Source organism: Rhododendron vialii, chromosome 9a (assembly GCF_030253575.1).
Source record: "Rhododendron vialii isolate Sample 1 chromosome 9a, ASM3025357v1".
Lineage (NCBI taxonomy): Eukaryota > Viridiplantae > Streptophyta > Magnoliopsida > Ericales > Ericaceae > Rhododendron > Rhododendron vialii.
The window spans coordinates 32,115,070-32,135,678 of record NC_080565.1 but is presented as its reverse complement, the minus strand read 5'-3'; the positions used below and the strand labels follow the sequence as shown (position 1 = coordinate 32,135,678).

The 20,609-nt window shown below is 42.3% G+C and overlaps 1 protein-coding gene across 3 annotated transcripts in view; it reads left to right on the top strand.

Annotated features, from left to right (window-relative positions):
• LOC131301121 (probable LRR receptor-like serine/threonine-protein kinase At1g56140) overlaps positions 1-20,609 on the top strand; it is a 477,161-nt gene that overhangs the window by 402,015 nt on the left and 54,537 nt on the right. For 2 of the 3 annotated variants that reach the window (XM_058327285.1, XM_058327284.1), the window contains exons 4-14: positions 11,472-11,543; positions 11,827-11,898; positions 17,192-17,263; positions 17,897-17,968; positions 18,080-18,151; positions 18,332-18,403; positions 18,495-18,572; positions 19,334-19,405; positions 19,589-19,660; positions 19,762-19,827; positions 20,251-20,304. In XM_058327285.1, the coding sequence (XP_058183268.1) occupies positions 11,472-11,543; positions 11,827-11,898; positions 17,192-17,263; positions 17,897-17,968; positions 18,080-18,151; positions 18,332-18,403; positions 18,495-18,572; positions 19,334-19,405; positions 19,589-19,660; positions 19,762-19,827; positions 20,251-20,304 (774 nt within the window). The remainder of the gene's footprint in view (positions 1-11,471; positions 11,544-11,826; positions 11,899-17,191; positions 17,264-17,896; positions 17,969-18,079; positions 18,152-18,331; positions 18,404-18,494; positions 18,573-19,333; positions 19,406-19,588; positions 19,661-19,761; positions 19,828-20,250; positions 20,305-20,609) is intronic. The other variant, XM_058327280.1, reaches the window with a different exon arrangement.

The following is a 20,609-nucleotide window of genomic DNA, read 5'->3' as shown; positions in this document are numbered from 1 at the left end:
AAATCACTCATGATTTTTTCCCATCTAACCCGTCAACTCCTTATCCAAGTGATAAAGACAAGACCGAATCCTCAACCACAGGTGGTTCGAGGGCGGTCGAGAAGTCTGTGGGTTCGGCTGGGCCGGTTGCTATTCCCGAGTTTGCTCCCTCTTACGCCCTGGCGGAAGGTAGGGTCGTTAATGTAGAAGACTCGGTGAAGATGGAGCCGGGATTGGCCGTGGCAATGCTCCAAGGGCTGGCTCTTCCACGTGATATGCAGAAGGTTCCTGAGGACCTTCAGTCGAGCTTGGTACATGCAAGCGCTTATCTTGTTCAGGTTTGTCCAAACATGTTTGTTTCCCTTCTGTACCGTACTTGTTTAAGCTTACTCTTGAATCTGTTTGTAGGTTTTGACTTTCTTATTTATATTGCATTTTGATTCTCAGGCTGGGCAAGCTCTACACAGGGCTTCGAATAAAGCCGAGCTGGTTTCCGCAAAAAGGTCCCGTTATCGTGACGACCTCAAGACTGAGCAAGATAAAGTGAAGTCTTTGAAGTCAAGCTTGAAAGTAGCTAAAGCTCGTGCGGCCGAGCTTGAAAATGATAAGGCAGAGTTTGAGGAGAGAGCTAAAAAGGCCAAGCGTGAGCTTGGGAAGGTGCTGAGGAGGGAGAAAAGGAAGATGAAAGAAGTTGACGGGAAAGCTTATCAGGCTGGGTTCGACCGAGCGGGTACTAAGTACGTGAGGGAGGCTCGGTCAATGGTGAATGATGAAATTAAGATGAGAATCCCTGTCTCTTATCGAACGGGATACAAGGACGGCGTGAAGGCCGCGTGTGCGGTCCTGCAGCTGGAGCCTGATTTGAATTTAACCAAGTCGATTCCTGCGCCTGTCACACCCGAGCTTGTATTGCCGTATACCGAGGAGGAGTGCGCACCCCTCCCTCCCGAAGAATTTCCTGAGAGTGATGATGAGATTGAGGACGTTTCTGGTGATGAGGGTGAGGATGGGGCCACTAGGCAAACTGCTGTTGATGTCGGCGACAAAAAAGTTGATGAAGGTGCTGAAAAGGTGATTGGAGGTGCCGATCAGGAGCCTCCAAATGTTGACAAAAATGTTGAGGTTGGAGCTGATGCTAATTTGGCCGAAGCTGCTGAGGATGCTGCTCAAGCATGAGTAGGAGATTACCATTTTTCTTTCTTTTTTGTTGTCTTTGTTGTTTTTGAACTTGAACTAGAAATTTTTGTTGGGCTGGGCGGATCCGAGCTTGGATTTTACCGTGCCAGATGTAATAGTTTATGGGGGATTGAACCGAACGATAAACTTGGCAGTATCACCCAGCTTAGGAATTTTCCTGCAACACTTGTTTTCTTTTGAATGAATGACTTTGATTTCTATGTTTTGTAATGTGTCAGCTTTGCCGAACTTTGATTGATATTCTGTATGCCCTCTGATTTGAATAGGCTTGCTTGGTTTGAATGGTGGATAGAATAGCCCCCACTTTGTTCTGGGTTCAGCCAAATATTAGAAATTCTGGCTAATGTTGAAGTTGGTTGTTTATAGTGGAAGAGATGGCCGAGCCTTGACCAAAGTATGGAGTTAAAAATAAGAGCCTTTTACGTGAGATTAGGGCTCGGCCGATGTTGCCAGCCCCTTGTCAATGTATAAGTTTTTTTGAAATGTTGCATTTTTGTGGGTCGTTGATCACCGAGCCGTGAGTTTGGCCTTGCATTGGCCGACCTTACTGTCTTGCCAAGCCGAACCGAAGCCCAAATTTTATAAGTGATGTGAGTCTTTAGGCTTGGTGGACCATATGTCTTGATTACTGCTTCTTTGGGCGGGTATAGGGCCGAAGCAGTGGCATAATGCCGTTTGGAGGTGTGACCGAAGTCAACGTTTGTGTTTGTCGGAGTATGCTGAATGTATTTTTATAAGAAGGAAGACAGGTAAAAATTTGTAGAAGACATCAATTGCCGAACAAGATACTTCTTTTTCTTTAGGAAACGTGAAATACAAGTTGAATGTAAAGATATTGGCCGAAGCCAATAATAAAGAAATTGACATTGTTGTGGCCGAAGCCAAAAACTTAAGATAAAAAGCCGGATAGTTAGTGGCCGAACATGAGGCGCAGTTGTTGGGATATTTTCATTACATGTAAGCCTTCTTTAGATTCTGCGCATTCCAGGGGTTGGTAAGGACTTTGCCAGTCATGTCCTCCAGTATGTAAGCACCTTCACCAGCGATCTTGACAACACGAAAGGGACCCTCCCAGTTGGGTTTGAATTTCTGCTTCTTGCTAGCTTGTACCACTTTTTGCCACACCAAGTCGTCTGGTTTGAAGGTCTTGGTGCGAACACTTCAGTTGTAGCCTCTTGACACCTGTTGTTGGTACCAACAAGCTTTAGCTGAGCGTTGTCACGTTTTTCTTCTGCCAAGATCAGTTCTTGTTCTACGGCCTCGTCATTAGTTTTTGGGTCGAAGTTCTCTGTTCTCAAAGTGGGGAACTTGGATTCTAGTGGTATTACTGCCTCCATGCCGAATGCCATTGAAAAGGGGGTTTGGCCTGTTGAGCGCCGTGGTGTAGAACAGTAAGCCCAAAGAACACGTGGTAGTTCCTCAGCCCATTTCCCTCTCTTGGAGTTTAATAGTCGCTTGATTCCGGCGTAGACGGTCTTGTTTGTAGCCTTGGCTTGTCCATTCCCTTGGGGGTATGCTGGTGTAGATTTGAAGAAGCGTATCCCAAATTCCTCACAGAGGCTGGTCAGGTCTTTACCGATGAATTGGCTTCCGTTGTCTGATACGATGGCGTACGGAACTCCAAATCTGGTAACAATGTTTCGCCAGACAAATCTGCGAACGTCAGCTTCTGTGATGTCACAAGAGGCTCGGCCTCTACCCATTTGGAGAAGTAGTCTGTTGCGGTGATCAAGAACTTGAATCCTCCTGGAGCTGTTGGTAGTTTTTCGACAATATCGAGCCCCCATTGTGCAAAGGGCCAAGGGCTGGTAATAGGGGAGAGGTTCTGGGTGGGTTGCTTTGGTATGGGAGAAAAAAGTTGGCATGGTCGACATTTGCGAACTGTGTCTTCGCAGTCTTTCTTCATGTTTTTTCAGAAGTATCCCTGACACAAAGCTCGTTGGCAAAGTGATCGGCCGCCGGAATGGCAGCCACAACTCCCTGAGTGAAATTCAGCAAGAATCTCTTGAACTTGGGTTGGGTGGACCACGAGGAGATATGGGCCGGAGATAGATTTCCTGTAGAGTTGGCTGCTTTCAGAGAGCCAGTAGTAAGCGGCTTTGTTCCTGATGCGATAAGCTTCCTTCTTGTCTACCGGCACAGTATCATGTTTGAGAAACGCAATGATCTCGTCTATCCAGCTTGGGCCGAGTTCAACGTTGAGAACCTTTGAAGTGGCATCAAAGCTTGGGTGGTCAATGTTGCCGAAGCTTATTGTCCGGAATTCAGAGGCTTTAGAAGCTGAAGCAAGGCTAGCGAGTGCGTCGACATGCGCGTTGTGTTCGCGGTTGATCTGTTCAATTTTAAAATTGGGGAAGTGGGGGTTTAGTTCGGCTACGGTTGCCTTGTATTTTGACATCCGTGGATCCCGAGCCTCATAGTCCCCAAGTACTTGGTTAACTATGAGTTGGGAGTCACAGTAAACGACAAGGTTGGAGATTTCCATGGCAACTGCAGAGCGTAAGCCAGCTAGAAACGCTTTATATTCAGCTTCGTTATTGGTGGCGGGGAAGTCGATGCTGATAGCACTTTCGTGTAGTGTTCCACAGGGGGAGACTAGGATGACCCCGGCCCCTGCTCCGTTGCTGTTGGATGCTCCGTCAACATGTAGACGCCCGATGTCACCTTGGAAAAAGTGCCAAGGTTTCGGCGACAATTGATGCTCGGCGACGGTATGTGTTGGGATGGGTATGTTGAGAAGTTCAGTATCTTATAGAGTAAGCTCAGCAATGAAGTTAGCAAGAACCTGTCCTTTGATTGTTGTTCGTGGTTCGAACCGGATATCAAAGTTTGCCAGCTCTACTGCCCATTTGGAGACCCTATTAAACAGATCAGCCTTTTGAAAGAGGCTCTTGAGGGGATGTTCTGTTAAGACGACGATAGGATGTGATTGGAAGTAGGGCAGGAGTTTCCTAGCCACTGAAACAAGAGCAATGGCTAACTTTTCAAGTGGTAGGTAGCGAGTTTGAGCTGGAAGGAGTGTCTTGCTTGTGAAATAGATGGGCTTGTCATCGGCGCCTTCCCGCCGTACAAGTGCAGAACTGGTTGCGTGGGCGGACACGGCGAGATAGAGATATAAAGTTTCAAATTCTTTAGGTTTTACGAGCAGCGGGGCCGAATTTAAGTAGTCTTTTAGTTCAGCCAAAGCGGAGTCACAATCCGGGGTCCATTCAAAGCTGCATCGACTTTTTCCCTTCAAGGCATGGAAGAATGCGTAGCACTTGTCTGAGGATTTGCTGATGAATCGGTTTAGAGCTGCTGCCATCCCAGTGAGCCTTTGTACTTCCTTGATTGTCCTTGGTGGGCGCAAATCTTTAACAGCCTTGATTTGGTTAGGGTCGGCCTCAATACCTCTTCGTGTGACCAGGTGTCCGAGGAATTTCCCAGCGCTCACCCCGAACGCGCATTTTTCAGGATTTAGTCGTAGCTTGTTGAGCTTGAGAATTTCGAAGACTTCCGCCAAGTCTCACAGGTGGTTGGATTCTTTCTTGCTTTTGATGACCAGGTCATCAATGTAAGCCTCCACGGTGTTGCCGATTTGTTCTTGCAACATCTTGAATATTGCTCTGTTGAACGTTGCATGTCACGCCCCGCCCCGCAAACGGCACCCAGAGTGGGCCCGAGTCAGTGTGGCCACGTGGCATTCCACACCATAGACCACACCACACTCTACAACCAATCAGAATACAAATTAGCGGAAGACTTCTCACTTAAAATACAACCAAGTCAACGCCAAAACCTCAACTCACAAGTTATAATAAATATCCCTCTCTCCAATTAATTACATAACATTTAGGTTAGCTTCTAGACGAAATCAGCTACGCAACAATCTAACCAAAGACATCACCCGACGCTAGTCTCAGCACTCTCCAAAGCGTTGACCAGTAGTGGACCCACTCTAAGCCACCTGCTACCTGGCTGTCCAAAAAGGAAAACCAGAGTGTGTGAGATATAGAAATGCTCAATAAAAAGTCACAATACCCAAAAGAATATCAATAAAAATATTCACCACCAACATAACTGCAATACCCATATGAGTATAATAGTAATAATCACCACATCCTCTAAACACAACAGTATTATCCAATAAACAACCACACAACAATAACTGAATCAACAATAACATGAATATAAATCACACAAACATGCAGTGACACGTCTGCCACATTCCCATGTACCCAAGGCATTGTGTCCCGCAAACCATGCTCCCAACTTCCGTTAATTAGACGGAATGGCATACAACATGGCGTGACTCACTCCACAATCCTTCCGCGGGTACAATCAACATACAACAAGCATGCATACTGTTAGCTAAAACAACATATAGCATGATATACAATCTCCACAACATATGTTCATATCAATAGCTAAACCTCGGTTAGCATGATATCATTGATATACAATCACCTCCACCGCATTATCTATATAACGATAATCATATCGAAAGCTAAAATACCATTAGCAAGATATACACTTACCACCATAGCAATATCTTATTGAGAAGTACCATATCAGACACACTCACCTTTCATTCGACTGGAGTATGCCAAACTTATGGTTTCGGCACCTCCTAAAAGACCGGCTTGTTACCTAGCCACAAGTTAACCCATATTAGCATATGAACATCTAGGAATGTTAAACCAAAAGCTAAACTAACAAATCATAACATGCCTTCTACACTAGCTCATGGGGCAAACATTACATAAAGTCACCAAAATCTCTAGAGGTGTCCGGGAGTACCCACGTACCCGGGAGACCTCACACATCATTTCCATACTCCAAGGTACTCCAACACACCCAAAAATATCAAATATAAAGACCCACAAGTATACAATCTCAATCAAACAGACCAACGCAACAAAAAGTCCCAAAACAGGAATGACAACCACAACCAGCCTGTCTTATTTTGGCCATATCTAATTAAACAACATGAATTCCAGGGCAACACTTAAACCATTGAAAAGTAGACTTCTTCTTCTTTGAATCCATAGGTCATACATCAAAACAGAGTTCAGGTAACCTAACTACGGCCTTACGATTATAGCTTCACAGTAAAAACTGGTGCAAAGGCAGAATTTAGGTCAACTTTAGATGCAAATCTGTTATCGTTCGGACATACCCATGATGCATGGGATGTATCGTTGGAAAGCTCTATGTGTCTAGTTTTTAACAAAACAAACGGTGTGTCATTTCGAGTCCCGAGCTAGGAGTTATGGCCATTATACCAAAGTCCGTCGGTGCTGTCAGATTCTACGCGGAAATAAGTAAAATTGATTGAAAAATCATAACTCTTTCATCTTAAACCCAAAAATATTGAAACCAACACCAAAAGTTGCACAACTACATGCCCTACACTCAGTTAAAATCCCAGGTTCAGAAACGAGAGAAGGTTAACCCAACAATCAAAAGAAAAACCGATTCGCAACCATTTTCGCCCCAGTCAACCAACCCTGCTTTAGAAATTCACCAAAAATTATATACTTAACCAAATTACTTGATTCCAACGCCAATCTCTTCTTAACTTAAATATCCAGCTCCTGTAAAAGACCCAAAGCCACCCAAAATGTTCATCATGCCCAGAAAGTTAAAAGAAGACAGCCACGCACAGAATCGCACATCCAGCAAACAGCCAGTATTCAAAAATTCATAACTAATTGTGTGATTATCGGTTTTGCATGATCTTGGTACCGAAATCTTTTTATTGAAACGTACTTTTACAGTTATGAAGACACCAAAAATTGGTTCCTAGCAGAAGGGCCCCCAAAAGACAGATTACCAAAACCCACGAATTTGACCCAAAACATGACCTTTGTCAATTTCCTTCCAAAACTCAATCCATAGAGAATCTAACCACACAAATATAAAATTAAACATGGATTACACTTCTAGAGTACAAGAACTTACTTGTCACCGAGTTGGATCGTCGAAAACGGACCTCTCCTTCCTCCCTCCCTCCCCCTTAGCCGTGGCCTCCTCCTTCCTCTCTCTCTCTCTCTCTCTCTCCGTAAAATGATAAGAGTGAGGGAGAAAATATCTCCTTCGATATTTATTTGGTCCAAAGGAAAATTATCGTATGCAAACGAAACCATGTACAGCTTATACTCCAACTCGCAAATCACATATAAAGCCCTCGAGCTTCTACTACATGCAGGTTAACCCCAGAAACATATAATTCAATTAAAACATGAATTTAAAATACTTAAATATCGAGAACGGGTATTACATTGCACCTGAATTCTTGAGTCCAAAGGGCATGACGCGGTAGCAAAAGATGCCATATGGCGTGATGAAAGCAGTTTTCTCCATGTCGGCAGGGTCCATGGCAATTTGGTGGTAGCCACGGTAGGCCTCCAGAAAGCTTAGCCGAGCATGGCCTGCCGTTGCGTCCACAAGTTGATCAATCTTCGGGAGTGGGAACCAATCCTTTGGACAAGCGTCATTGAGATTGGTATAATCCACGCAAACTCGCCATTTGCCGTTTTTCTTTTTAACGACCACAGTGTTGGATAGCCATGTTGGGCATTGTACTTCTTGGATTGCATTGGCCTCCAGCAGACGTTTAACCTCTTTGACGACGGCGTCGGCGTGCTCGGTTGCAGAACGCCGTGCCTTTTGGATGACAGGCTTCGCGTTTTTCTTGATGTTGAGAGAGTGACTGATGAAATTGGGATCGACTCCCGGCATTTCGTTGGGGGTCCAGGCAAAGACTTCTATATTTTTCTTGAGGTATTGGAACATTTCTTCGCGGTCAGCCTCGCTGATGGAAGAGCTGATTAAGAAGAATCGGGAGCCATCCTCGTTGATTGGCATTTGGACGAGGTCTTCTTCTATTTTGTCTTCGGCTTGCTGGCCGACGTCGTCAATCATGGTGATGTCTTGAATTTCGACCCATTGCACATGCTTAGCTTTGGTGGAATTGTGAACGGCTGAGACGTAGCACTTTTTAGAGGCTATTTGGTCACCTCGTAGATCTTCCTGTCTTCCATTATTCCCGATGAAGTGAACGACCTGGTGGTAGGTTGAGGCGATTGCTTGCATGCCGTGTAGCCAGGTTCGGCCGAGAATTGCATTGTATGGGCTTGGAACGTTGACGACGATGAACTCGACGCTCAATGTTTTCGACCCAACGATGACTGGTAGGAAGATTCGACCAAGTGGCCAAACGGGTGCTCCGTTGAATCCAATTAGGGGTACTTCGACGGGTTGTAAAGCTGTTTCTGGGAGATCAAGCTTTTTGAATAAGTCATAGTACATGACCTCCGCCGAGCTTCCCTGATCGATTAGAACTCGCTTGACGTCATGTAATCCGATTTGGACGGTTACGACGAGGGCGTCGGAGTGTGGTGTTTGCACACATTCAAGATCGCGCTCGGTAAAGGTAATTGTCCATTTTGGTAACTCTTCTGGTCGTGGACGTTTGGATCCGGGTCCTACCGCCAGTATCTGCTTGGAAGATGACGCGCGACTGAGGTCGGCCTGAAGATTTGATTCGAATTCCTTTGTTACGGGGCCGTGGATAACGTGTATCGTCAGCCGCGGTTCATTTGGGTTGGGATTGCCCGCAGGTGGACGGGTGGGTGTCTTGGTTTGATCGATGTACTGATCGAGATGGCCTTGTGCTGCCAGACACTCCAATAGGGCTTTATACGGTGCGCATGCGGTTGTGTAATGACCGAGCTCGTTGTGGTACGAGCACTTTTTCCGTGGGTTCTGATCTGCTTGACCAGGGTCTGTGCCCAGCTTTCTGTTTGGCCATTCGAACCAAGGTTGCCTCATGATCTCCTTCAAAAATGACCAGGTAGGTTCTTTGAAGTGTGTTGTTTCGGCCACATAGTCATGTGCTTTCAGTTGGCGCTTTTTTCCTTCCTTGATGTTGTGGACAAGTTTCTTCGGCTGAGGTTGCTGCGTTGTAACTGGTACTGGCAGCTGAGATGTGACCACTGGAAAGCTTGTAGTTGAATTCGTCAGCCCTTGAGCAGCACGGTCCGCGTAAAATTCTTTGAGAGCGCAGAAACGTTCTACGATGCGCATCAACTCACCCATTCCATGAGGTGGTCGAATAGCAAGTTCATCTAGAATTTTACTGTTGATTTCCAAGCCATTTTTAAAGGTTCTTGCGGCCCAGTACTCGTTGATTCCAAGAATTTCGTTGAACAGTTTCCAATATCGTTCTGCGTACTGACGGAGGGTTTCGAATGGGAGTTTCCGCATTTGGGACAATAACTCAGGCTCTTTTGCTGTCCTGTTGCTTGTGATGAAACGGGTTGAAGGCTCGTTCGAGGTCGGCTAGGTTCCGTATGGATCCGGCGGGCAATTTGTTGAACCACTGGAGTCTAAGGGAACCGAGGCTGGATGGGAATGCTTTGCATTTGATTTCGTCCTTTGTGGTGCATAGCTCAATGGTTTGACGAAAGTGGATTAGGTGGGTATAGGCTTCGCATGTGGTGGGATCAAACTTTGTAAACTTTGGTAGGTGAAAGTTGGGTTCGGCCGTCGTGTTGATTATGTGGTGTGTGAATGGCGAAACGCCGAGATCCTTCAGATGCCGCTCGAAACCAGGGCGCGGTGGCTTGCCGTGCTCATCCGTCTTTGTTCTCTTAGAGTCTCTGTCGGAAGATTTTTCACGATTTTGGTGCCGGAGTTTATCTCGTAGATCTGCTCTCACCCGGCGATGTTCGTCAACCGTTTCTCCTCTGTCCTTACGGGATTTGGTTTTGTTGTTCGGCTCGTCAATACGCACGCCCTTTCCATTCCGTCGAGCCTGGTTGCTGTTGTCGAACTTTTCTGCAGGGATTTCCCCAAGTCGTTCAGATACATGGCGTCTGGTCTCCACAAAATCTCGGCTACGGTGGAAAACCGTTGTGCGAGAGAATTCTGCGCGACCAGTCGAGTATGTGCTTGTAAACGACTCGGTATCCCTAGTGTTGGTTCGATCGTGGTGGCCCTTTGAGCGGTGTGTTTCGGATGTCGTGTTCCGCTTGTAAAGTGTGATCTCCCTCGCATCTCCTAGATCTGGTGCGATACCAAGGCGGTCCTTGACGGAACAGCGGTGGCCAATTTCGTGAGGGCGTTCTTGTGGCGGTTGTGGGGGTGTTGTTTGCTTTCGTCGCCTCTCGCTTCTGCCTCCCGCTGATCTAGATGTAGCGGGAGCGGCGTCTCGCTGCATCTGTTGTTTCTATCTTCTGCTCTTAGAGCTGCCAGCTCGTTGTCCCTATCTTCGTCGCGATGTTGTAACAAGCGGATGTAGGCCGTTGTTACGTCGTCCGCTACTGGGCGGAGGCCTGAACTAGGTGGAATTGAAATGGACATGTGCCTCTCTGAGAACGGTGTAAGGATTGTGTTTCCATTGGCGTCTTTGGTCCCTGAGACGGTGACGTCTGCCAGATCTCCGCCCATTGTAATCATAGCTGTAGTGGTTGTTTAAAGGAGGGGAGGATGGGTTGAAGGATGTTCGAGCCGTTTGGATCAGAAGTTTTTTGGTTTCACATCGGGTTCACCAATTGTGTGGTCCGTGATTCGTCGAGCTGCAACCCTCCTCCGTTGGTTTGTGGGCTTCCTGTCTTCTCCCCGAGTCCTGCACAATGAACGCACGACTAAGACCTGGCCGGAGTTTACCCGGCAAGGCCCTCCGGCGAGAGGATGAGAGAATGCAGAGAATCAAGAGAGAATTTAGGGTTTTTGTAAGTGTAATGTTCGTACCTCTCAAAGTAATCATCCTTTAGTATTTATAGAGTCTCCCCAACTTGCTCCCCAATTATCATCATGTGCCTTGCACGAGCCAGATGGCGTCATTGTGACCTCACAGAATAGATCCAATAATCGTTTTAGCGTGAGCTGGCAACTTTCATGCGCGCTTCATCATTATCCTCTAGCGTAACCGCTTCCGTCACGTGAAGGGCCACGTGACCCAGCGGGTGGCCGAGCCTTGTAATCAGCCGAACCCGATTCCTGGCCGAACCTAGTATACGGCCAAGCCCGATGGGTGGCAAGTGTGAGGAATACATCGATAAGTACGCCACCGACGGTGGCCGAGCTTGAATTACAAACGGTGCTAGAGCTCCCTGAAGAATCTTCCCAACGGATGAGTCTCGGCCAGTAGCCGAACCTAGTTCAGGCACGGTAGTGTCGGCCGGCTGCGGGTGGTCGCATTCGGTCCGCTACATGTAATGCATCGTTGGATAAATTTTTTTTACTATGTCATTTACAATTCTCTCTCATCACACAATGGTTTACTAAGTTTCTTCCATATTTTGCAGGAACTTGGGCAAAAATTACCTGACTGGTCCCGTGTCTTCATCCATTGCCAAACTAACTCAAATGCAATGGCTGTAAGCCACCTTATTTTTTATTTAACGTTGTTTGCAGGTCGTTAATATTTTCAATCATTCTACCACCACACTTAATCACACACAAAACTCAATCACACACCCACATTCACAATAGAGGTAGAGTCCGCACTCATTACACATCCAGTGTGTGTGGGACCCATTCTTATTGTGAGTATGGGTGTGTATTTGAATGTGTATTTGGGTGTGGCGATAGAATTTAATATTTTATCCATGTCTAGCTAAACTCCTTTAACGGTCTGACACCTCATTTAATTGTTTTCAGGAACCTAGGGTTTAATGCATTATCGGGGGAGGTTCCAAAGGAACTTGGAAAACTAACTAATCTCACAGTATTGTATGTTATTCTTGAATTTGTACGTCTCTAGGTGGTAACTTCATGTTTTAGTTTTCTATTTACAGCAATACAACTTGTTGCCAACAAGTACAACTTAGGGGTGATATCGGTCCGGTTTCGATCGGTTTTAGTATATTTTTCAATCGAAACCGGTTATTCGGTTTGAGTTTTTTAAAAACCGGAACCGGTTGAGATAATACGGTCCGGTTTCTACCGGCTCAACCTGTTTCGGTTCGGTTTATCCGGTTTTCATTTATGGGCCATATTTTGGACCCAACACATCAAAATCCAAAATTCAACCCACAAAATATCAACCAAAAACCCATAATTCAACCCCTTTTTCTGGCCCAATAAAAAAGGATCAATTTTGAGCCCAATACATAAAAAAAATCATAAAAACATAATTAAATGCTCGAAGGATTCCTAATCCTAAATTAATGGGTTGCCCCAAGCGTAGCACGGAGACCGACGTAGCACAACATCCAGTAAGTCCGGAGTCGAATCCACAGAGACAGTAATATGTGCTGACTAAAAATTCGGGTTGTTATAATTTGAACTGGCTCTTAGGTAGCCACCCCCTTGTCGATTGATTGAGATTAACTAAAACCTATAAATTGATTGTACTTTTCAGATAATTAAAAGGAATGTACAGTCGTAAGGTTCATAGCACTCCCAATGTCACACCCCGCTTTATAATAATTCGGCAACATGATTTTTACCTCAATAAATAAATAATTTTGTCCAATAACTAAAAATAACTTTCTTTTCACTCCATCAAGCAATGAATTATAAGTCTTAACCAAATTAAAAGAAGCATGACCAGCTATCCACTTCCAAACATTTCAATTTTTTTTTTTGATTAGTCACCAAGGCACCCAAAACACCACTTAAACCATACAACTCCAATTACAAAAGGGGGTACAAGTTTTCCTTCTTCCTTGCCTAAAAGGCATAACAAGGCATTTCTAGAGGAGAGTTTAACATTTATCATTACATTCTCAAAGTCAAAAACATATACATATAGTCAAAAGATAACTTTTAAGACGCAACAAAATATCGTGCAGATCGACTCGCCAAACCACAAAAGATATCTCCATCACCGCGTCCATCAAAGCGTAGCCTTGCCTTTCGAACCTGTAAGGTAGGGGTGAGCACGACCGCCCACACATAATCTACTAGAAACTAAAAGATGCAAGTGACATGCTTGAAAATATGAATACTCATGTTAGCTAGACACAACTCTTAATGAATATAATAAGCTCGAAAGGATGAAACCAAAATTCTTCTAACAAAAAAATAAGTCAACACATTAAACTAAGTACACGAAAGTAAGAGCACATAAAACCAAGGTCCAAATTATCACAGTTGTGTACCAATCCTAGGCGACTGATCAGGTCCCTAATCATCCAAATTTATGGGCTACTAACCCAAAGGCCTATGGGGCACCTTATCCCGCGCGGGTTTACGGACTATACACCGACGGATAACTCATTATCCATATGCTTCCGGCTACACAACGAGCATAAAATGGCCAAGTCAAACGCCAATACATGGCTCACTAGCCCAAACGTCAAGTATCAATCTCAAATCAATTCCAATAAGTAAATACAACTTGTATCGACACAAATCTCAATCTTTACTTTCAAATCCACAAGGCACTAAACATAGATATATAAGTGTCTATACTTTTTCAACTCCACCCTCAAAAAAATTTCATCAATTATGTCAACAAGAGGTAATCCATATCAAATACAAAAAAAAATTAATGTGCTCTTCACCAAATGCAAACAATTAATCCAAGTACCCTAAACTAGTATATCCATTATCAATCCAATTAAACATAAGCCAATATTTAGACATCACAAATTCTCTAGGCATAATATTTTCTCCACACCCCATCAAACACTAAATCCATCAATTTCAATATACAACTAAAAGTATGAAATTTACACAACCACACAAATTAGGGCTTTTCTTCATAATCAATTACTACTTAAATACATGAAAATAATCAATCCTCAAACACAATACTTGCATTTTTTTAAGATATCTAGTAGAAAAACCCTACCTCAATTGGTAGCACACAAGAGAGAGAGTGAGATGGTGATGGAGGAAAGCCCACAAACTTGAAATCCCAAGATTCCTCCAAGATCTTGATGTAGATACAAAATGCCCAAGCAAAAGAAGGTGCAAGATGATTTGGTTGTGTGTGGGTGTGTTTGAAAGAGAGAGAGGGAGCACACGGCTCTGGGATGGAAAAGAAAAAAAAGAAACAGAGAACAAAGTGTTCTCTCGGCCAAAAAGCTTTTAAGATGTAAAAGTATTACACCCTACCCCCCTCAAGTCTCTAGATTACCACCTAATACTTGCATGTTATAATTTCTTGCACTAGAGCCCCTCAACTAACACTTAAACAAGTAATTAGCTCTAAAAATTTATAACATTAATTACACAACACATGGGAGTCTCTCAACACACTCAATCAAAGGACCGATGAATTCAAACACAGTCAAGAAAATGCCTACACATGCACCTGCACAACTATATTCAAAAATAATAAATTTTTTTTTTTTTAGGCTCATAAAATTCTAAGTATTTAAAATAACTCATTTCACATTAAAGAAATATTAAATAAATAAACTTAGACACGGTTCTTTACACCCAACCAGTCCGGATTAACCTGTTTATTCAATATTCTTAAAAGCGTTCAATTTTAGATTGAAAAAAATACCCCGCAAGATGCGAATCCTTGTGGTCGCCATTTACCCGTGCGCAACGGATAATGAGTTTTGGAACCCCATTCCCCCGTTCACATGGACTCCGACAATGCTCGGGTTCGTCTAACGAATGTTCTTTAATAACCTAAAATTGCTTGTGTATTATTATTCCAAAACAGGAGCAGAACGTGTCCAACCTAGCCACGGTGTACTAATCATCCTGCGACCCTACCTTTACGACTATTTATTCAACATCAAATAAAAACAAAGGAAACCCAAAATTGAAACATGCTTCCACGTTGATAATAAATAAAGGATATTAACTAATCAAGTATCAACGAACAACTTTAATGAAGAACGAAAATTAATACGAATTACCGACGTACAAGTAATTAAACAAAATTTCAAAACTTGAAAGAAAAACTCGAAAAAAAAATAAAACAATATTATGAACCAAAGCACGGCAGCCCCGTTCCTTCTGATCTCAGCAGCCCCCTTGGCTCTTTGGTGCGCAGCTTTTTCTTCTCTTTTTATATCCTCTGTAGTCGACCTATTTTTCATGCGGGAACTAAAAACCGTGGGCCATGCTTCCACCCCAGCCAAACAACTCTATTCCAGATCCTTAATTAACCAATTAATTTGGGCCCACCTTAATTGCATTGGTTTCTACTAAACCCACTTTCAAGACCACGTTGCACTAATGGCCAAAATTATAAAGCCCAATTCAGTACATTTGATATTATATGCTACTTGTCTTGATATTCCTTCTGATTTGATCAGTCCTTAACCAATGTCGCCCATTAACACGTTATAACCTCGAAATACCTACAACATACAAATCACGCATTAAGCTTCGATTAACAATATAATTAGACTTGACAAAGATAAATTAGAGGGCGCTAATGTGAATATCTACGCGCACCTATCATCCTTCTAGCCTTCCAGGGTTTGATTCCCCTCTCCTATGTTTATATATATGTATGTATATATGTATATACTATACATATATATAACCGGTCCGGTTTTGACCGGTTTTTAAAACACATAAACCGGATCAAAATTATTTTTTCGTTTTATAAAATTTTATAAACCGAAACCGGATCGAGATTATTCGCCTAGTTTGAAAAATTCGTTCCGGTCCGATTTTTTCAGTTTCGATCGATTTTTCGGTCTCGACTAACAGCCCTAAGTACCCACGTATAATCATCTTGTGTGCACAACCGTGTCATCTACGTAACATTTTGTAATTTGGATTTTTTTTAAGAGCAAAGTACGAATTATCTCCCTGTGTTTTGGCTGTTTAGCAAATGACCTCCCTATTATTTAAAAATGACCAACTTGCCTCCTTGTGGTTTTGGAGTAAAATGCTACCGTCTCATTTTCCATCTAAATTGACGGAAGGTGTGAAACATACGCCCATTAGAGCATCCGCAATGGAAATAATCAAAACTAATAACCAAAATGTGTCACGTTAGTATTTGATTATCCATTTAGTTCATAATCAAACTTAACACCTTTACATTGGTTATTTTTGCATCCCTAACTAAAAAAAACCCACACAATACAAAATGCACATGTGTTCAATCGCAAACGAGTTCTAATCACGCACCCGACCACACCAAACTATTCATCTCGATGAGACAATTCCAATGTGAGGTGTTTTTAAGTTATTGAGTTTTGAGTTTGATTATTGAGTTTGGTTATTGAGATTTGATTATTGGTAAAAGTTGTTAAGCTTGGTTATGGAATGGGTGAAATTTGGTTATTTGTTAAAAGACTTGTAACTTTGCTTATTACAATATGAGGTATTTTTTGAGCATTATTGTTAAATTTGCTTATTCATACTTATTTGCTTATTACAATAGAGATGCTCTTATAAGACTGAAAATGTTAAAAGCAGTTAAACAAAGATATATTCCAAGTTAGGAAGACTACAATACCCTTCATCTTCTTAACACCTGTCCAAATGCTCTACTTTTTTTTTCCCCTCTCTCTCTCTTACTCCTCAATATCTATGAATCCTACAGTCTCACCTACCGCCACTGCCCTCTCCAAACCTTCGCCGGTACTTGCACCGGAAGAAGAGAAGCCGGATATGCAACGACGTAGGGTTACAAATTGGTTGTGCTGGCGAAGGTGGGGGAGTCGAGGATGGCAGCGGCGGCGGGTGTTAGGGGTCGCTGGAATTAGGGTTGAGAGGATGAGTGAGAGAGTATATACGCATATGGATTGGAGGACGTAGAATAAAAACCAAGAAATATAGGGACACTAAGTTAATTTTATACCTACAGTTAACAGAGTTAACAGTATCACTTTACACTTTATTCCAAAACTACGAGGAAGCAAGTTGGTCATTTCGAGGAGGCTAGTTGGTCATTTCCAAATGATAGGAAGGTCATCTGTTAAACGGTCAAACTACAGAGAAGTAATTCGTACTTTGTCCATTTTTTAATATTGAAATCAGTTGTTTGCTGTAGTGGCATTGAGTTCCTTATTCCATTGAAAATTGGAATCACTCGTACGTATAACTGAAAGACAAGCCTATTTTCTGATGTTGTTAACTTGGTAATTCGCAGACGCATTAGGACAAATAACTTCTCTGGCTCTCTCCCATCAGAACTGGGGAATCTGATAAAATTACAGGACCTGTAAGTGCTAAGACATTCCGCAATCTACTTTCTTTTTTCTTTACTTTTTTTGAGTAAAAAGGGTGAGGAGGGGGCGACGAAGCTTAGCAACTCTCCCCTAAGAGTGACCACAAGGACTCCAGACGTACGGCGGGCCACAGAAGGGACCAAAGAGCCATAAAAACTACCGCCCCACCAAGGGCTAGTGGACCACTACCGGGCTTCACAGGAGGACCAAGTTCAAGAGGGGGTCGTTGGCACGACTCGAACCTGTGACCTCCTGACCAAAAATAAGCAGTTACAAAAATCCACCCAGTTATAGGAATTAAACCAAACCAAGTTCCTAACACAGAAACTTTAATAATTTTAGTTTTTTAATTGCAAGGACACAAAATACAGTTAATAAAACTGAAGTTCTGTATATACTAGTTCGTGGCTGCTATGAATTCTATGTGGAGTAGTTGGCACCTATTCTAATTTCTCTCTTCTCCACAACTATTTTGCAGTAAAGGAACCCTAATGTGTTCTTAAGTTTCACATTATAAACATCATAAAGTTGTAACTTTTAAGGCCTGTGAATTTTGACCTCTATAAGGCTGCCATTGCATGCAAAATGTTCCGGCATCATACTTACATAATTATCCGCCTTGACAGCTTCTTCGACAGTTCTGGAGTTAGTGGAGCTATTCCATCTACATTTGCTGCTCTACAAAACCTCACAACAGTGTAAGAGCTTTTCTGGCTCATCCTTTGTCTTATCTAGTGAACTTGAGCATGTTTTTTTAATAGTAGTAATTGTTTTTGTGATCAAGAAAGAATTTTTTTTGAGGATTTCAGGTTGGGTTCGAATAATGAACTCACAGGGAGAATACCTAAATTCATAGGGAACTGGTCAAAACTTAGCAACCTGTAAGCAATATGTACGCCGTATCCTCTTTATTTCGACCATCGTACCCTGATCGTTGCTTTACTTGAAACTAGATACCAATGTTTGGTTACCGAGATGCTTTTTAATTAAAGTATTGATACTTCATTCAGTAACCTCTTTTTTATGTAATCAGTGAATTTACGTAGTTAGTTCATCTGTAGGAGGTTTCAAGGAAATGCCTTTGAAGGTGGAATACCGTCAATATTTTCCAAATTGACCTCGTTGACGGACTTGTGGGTGTTAACTCTTTCTACATCTTTTCTTCATGTTTAGCATATGAATGATGTTCTCTTCTCTTCTATAACATATTGCCTTATTATATAGGAGAATAAGCGATTTATCCAACGGAAGCTCTTCACTGACATTTTTGAACGATATGACATCTCTGACTCTGAGTACCTTGTAAGGCAACACTGTTATAGTTGACAATCAATATTGATATATTTTCGTCTTTATGATCCTCCATTAGGAAAATTTTCAAAAAAACTGCTGAACTTATACCACAATGTTCCATAGACCTCCAAACTTCTATTAATATTAATTTAACCTCTAACGTTTTCCAAAAAATTTCAATTATACATTTGCTGTCAACTTCCATCAATTCCAAACAGGGAAGGCTGACGTGGCCTCCCTCTCCGTCATCCCAATTGTTACAAACCCTAACACCCAATCCGAAGCGGTATTAGCTCCTCTCCTACACTAGGTAAAGGATAATGAAAGCTCAGTCCAGAAGCTCAAATATCCGAGAAAATAGGCAAGCAATCCCATGGAGAGTCATCGGTGCCGGCGAAGGTGGGGAACTGCAGTGGCGGTGGGTGTAAGGGTCTGTGTTAAATTGAAAGTCTTGGACGGTGAAGATGAGTTAGATAGAGAATTAGAGGGTTTTGGACACGTGGTGCTTCATAAGTGGGGATAAAGACCATGTCAGCATGTATACTTGTTACACAAAATATTTGTCAACATGTTGCATCAAAAAAAATTATGGATATTGACGGCAAAGGCATAATAGAAAATTTTTGGTAAATGTTGGAGGTTAAATTGACATTTACAAAAGTTTGGAGGCCTATGTGACATTGTGGTGTAAGTTCAGCAGTTTTTTTGAAATTTTCTCCCTCCATTACTGTTTACAAACTTAACTAACCAAGTGGTTTCTCGCCTGGCAGAATTCTAAGGAATAACAATATTTCTGGTACTATCCCCTCCAATATTGGTGATTTTCCGAGTTTGTCTCAACTGTAAGTTATAGCTGCTAAATTTGCATTGGCTTACGTACGCAGTACGCTTCAACCTAAAAGTTTGGCAGTTGATAATCAGATTGATGAGGATGGGTCAACATCTCTCTATTAAGTAAAAATAAACGTCTAGTTTTTAACATTTTACAGCTAACTTGTAACAACCATGTTCTGTCTGATTCTCAGGGATTTGAGCTTTAACAATTTAACTGGACCAATTCCAGATTCTCTCTTCAATTTGAGATCTCTCTCTTACTTGTAATAAACATTCTCCTTCTGATAAACAAGCTGTGCAATGTTTTTTTCGAAAACCATTTTAGAAAATATAAACAAGCTGTGCAATGTTCCTGTATGTTCAGGTTTCTTGGGAATAATAAATTGACTGGAATGCTTCCCACGACAAAGAGTCCTTCTCTTCTGCATATGTAAGTCAGTATTACATAACCATTCATAGTTCAAGAAGATCGTATGCAGGTGGTACTTGAACGTTTATGGTCATTATGTAGAGTTCCTAGAATGTCATGGTTAGATTATTTCAGAAGCATAACCCACTACTGTACAGTCATAAGATTTGATTACTTATTAAATTGTATAGGTTCAATTTTGGGCGACTCGTTATGGAGTAAATTGTTTATAACTTTAAGGCCGCGTCGTTTGTATTGATAGTCCATTGTAAAGAAGTGTTGGGAAATGAAATCTTGATTCATGCAGTCATGGTAGTTTACTGATATGTACGCTGATGACGAAATCTGAGGCTTCAGCGGTCAAATGTAAGACTGAACAATTTATCGGTTCTCAGTAAAATGAAAATTTCAACTAAGCATCCCCAATTATGTCGTTGCCTGCAGAGACGTGTCATACAATCAATTAGTGGGGGAACTTCCATCTTGGGCAAACAACAGGTGATTTTCTCTGTGCTGTATGTTTTTAATGGTATTTTGTGGTCTATAAACATTTAGTGATGCAAAAAGAAAGTTGTGTCATTTAATTGCAATGGTGTGAGATTTTGAATGTCCTCTTCCAGAATCCTGATAAAAACAGCTCATACCTGGTATCACAAAGATAATGTGGAGTAATAATAGTTGAAAGCTTAAACATTGATTAGTTATACTCCATTCTCATGTTCTTTGTTTCCACAAGATGTTGCTTACTGTACCTGATGAATCATTCAACTTCAATTGCGTTAGTTATGTGGCAAATTCAACTT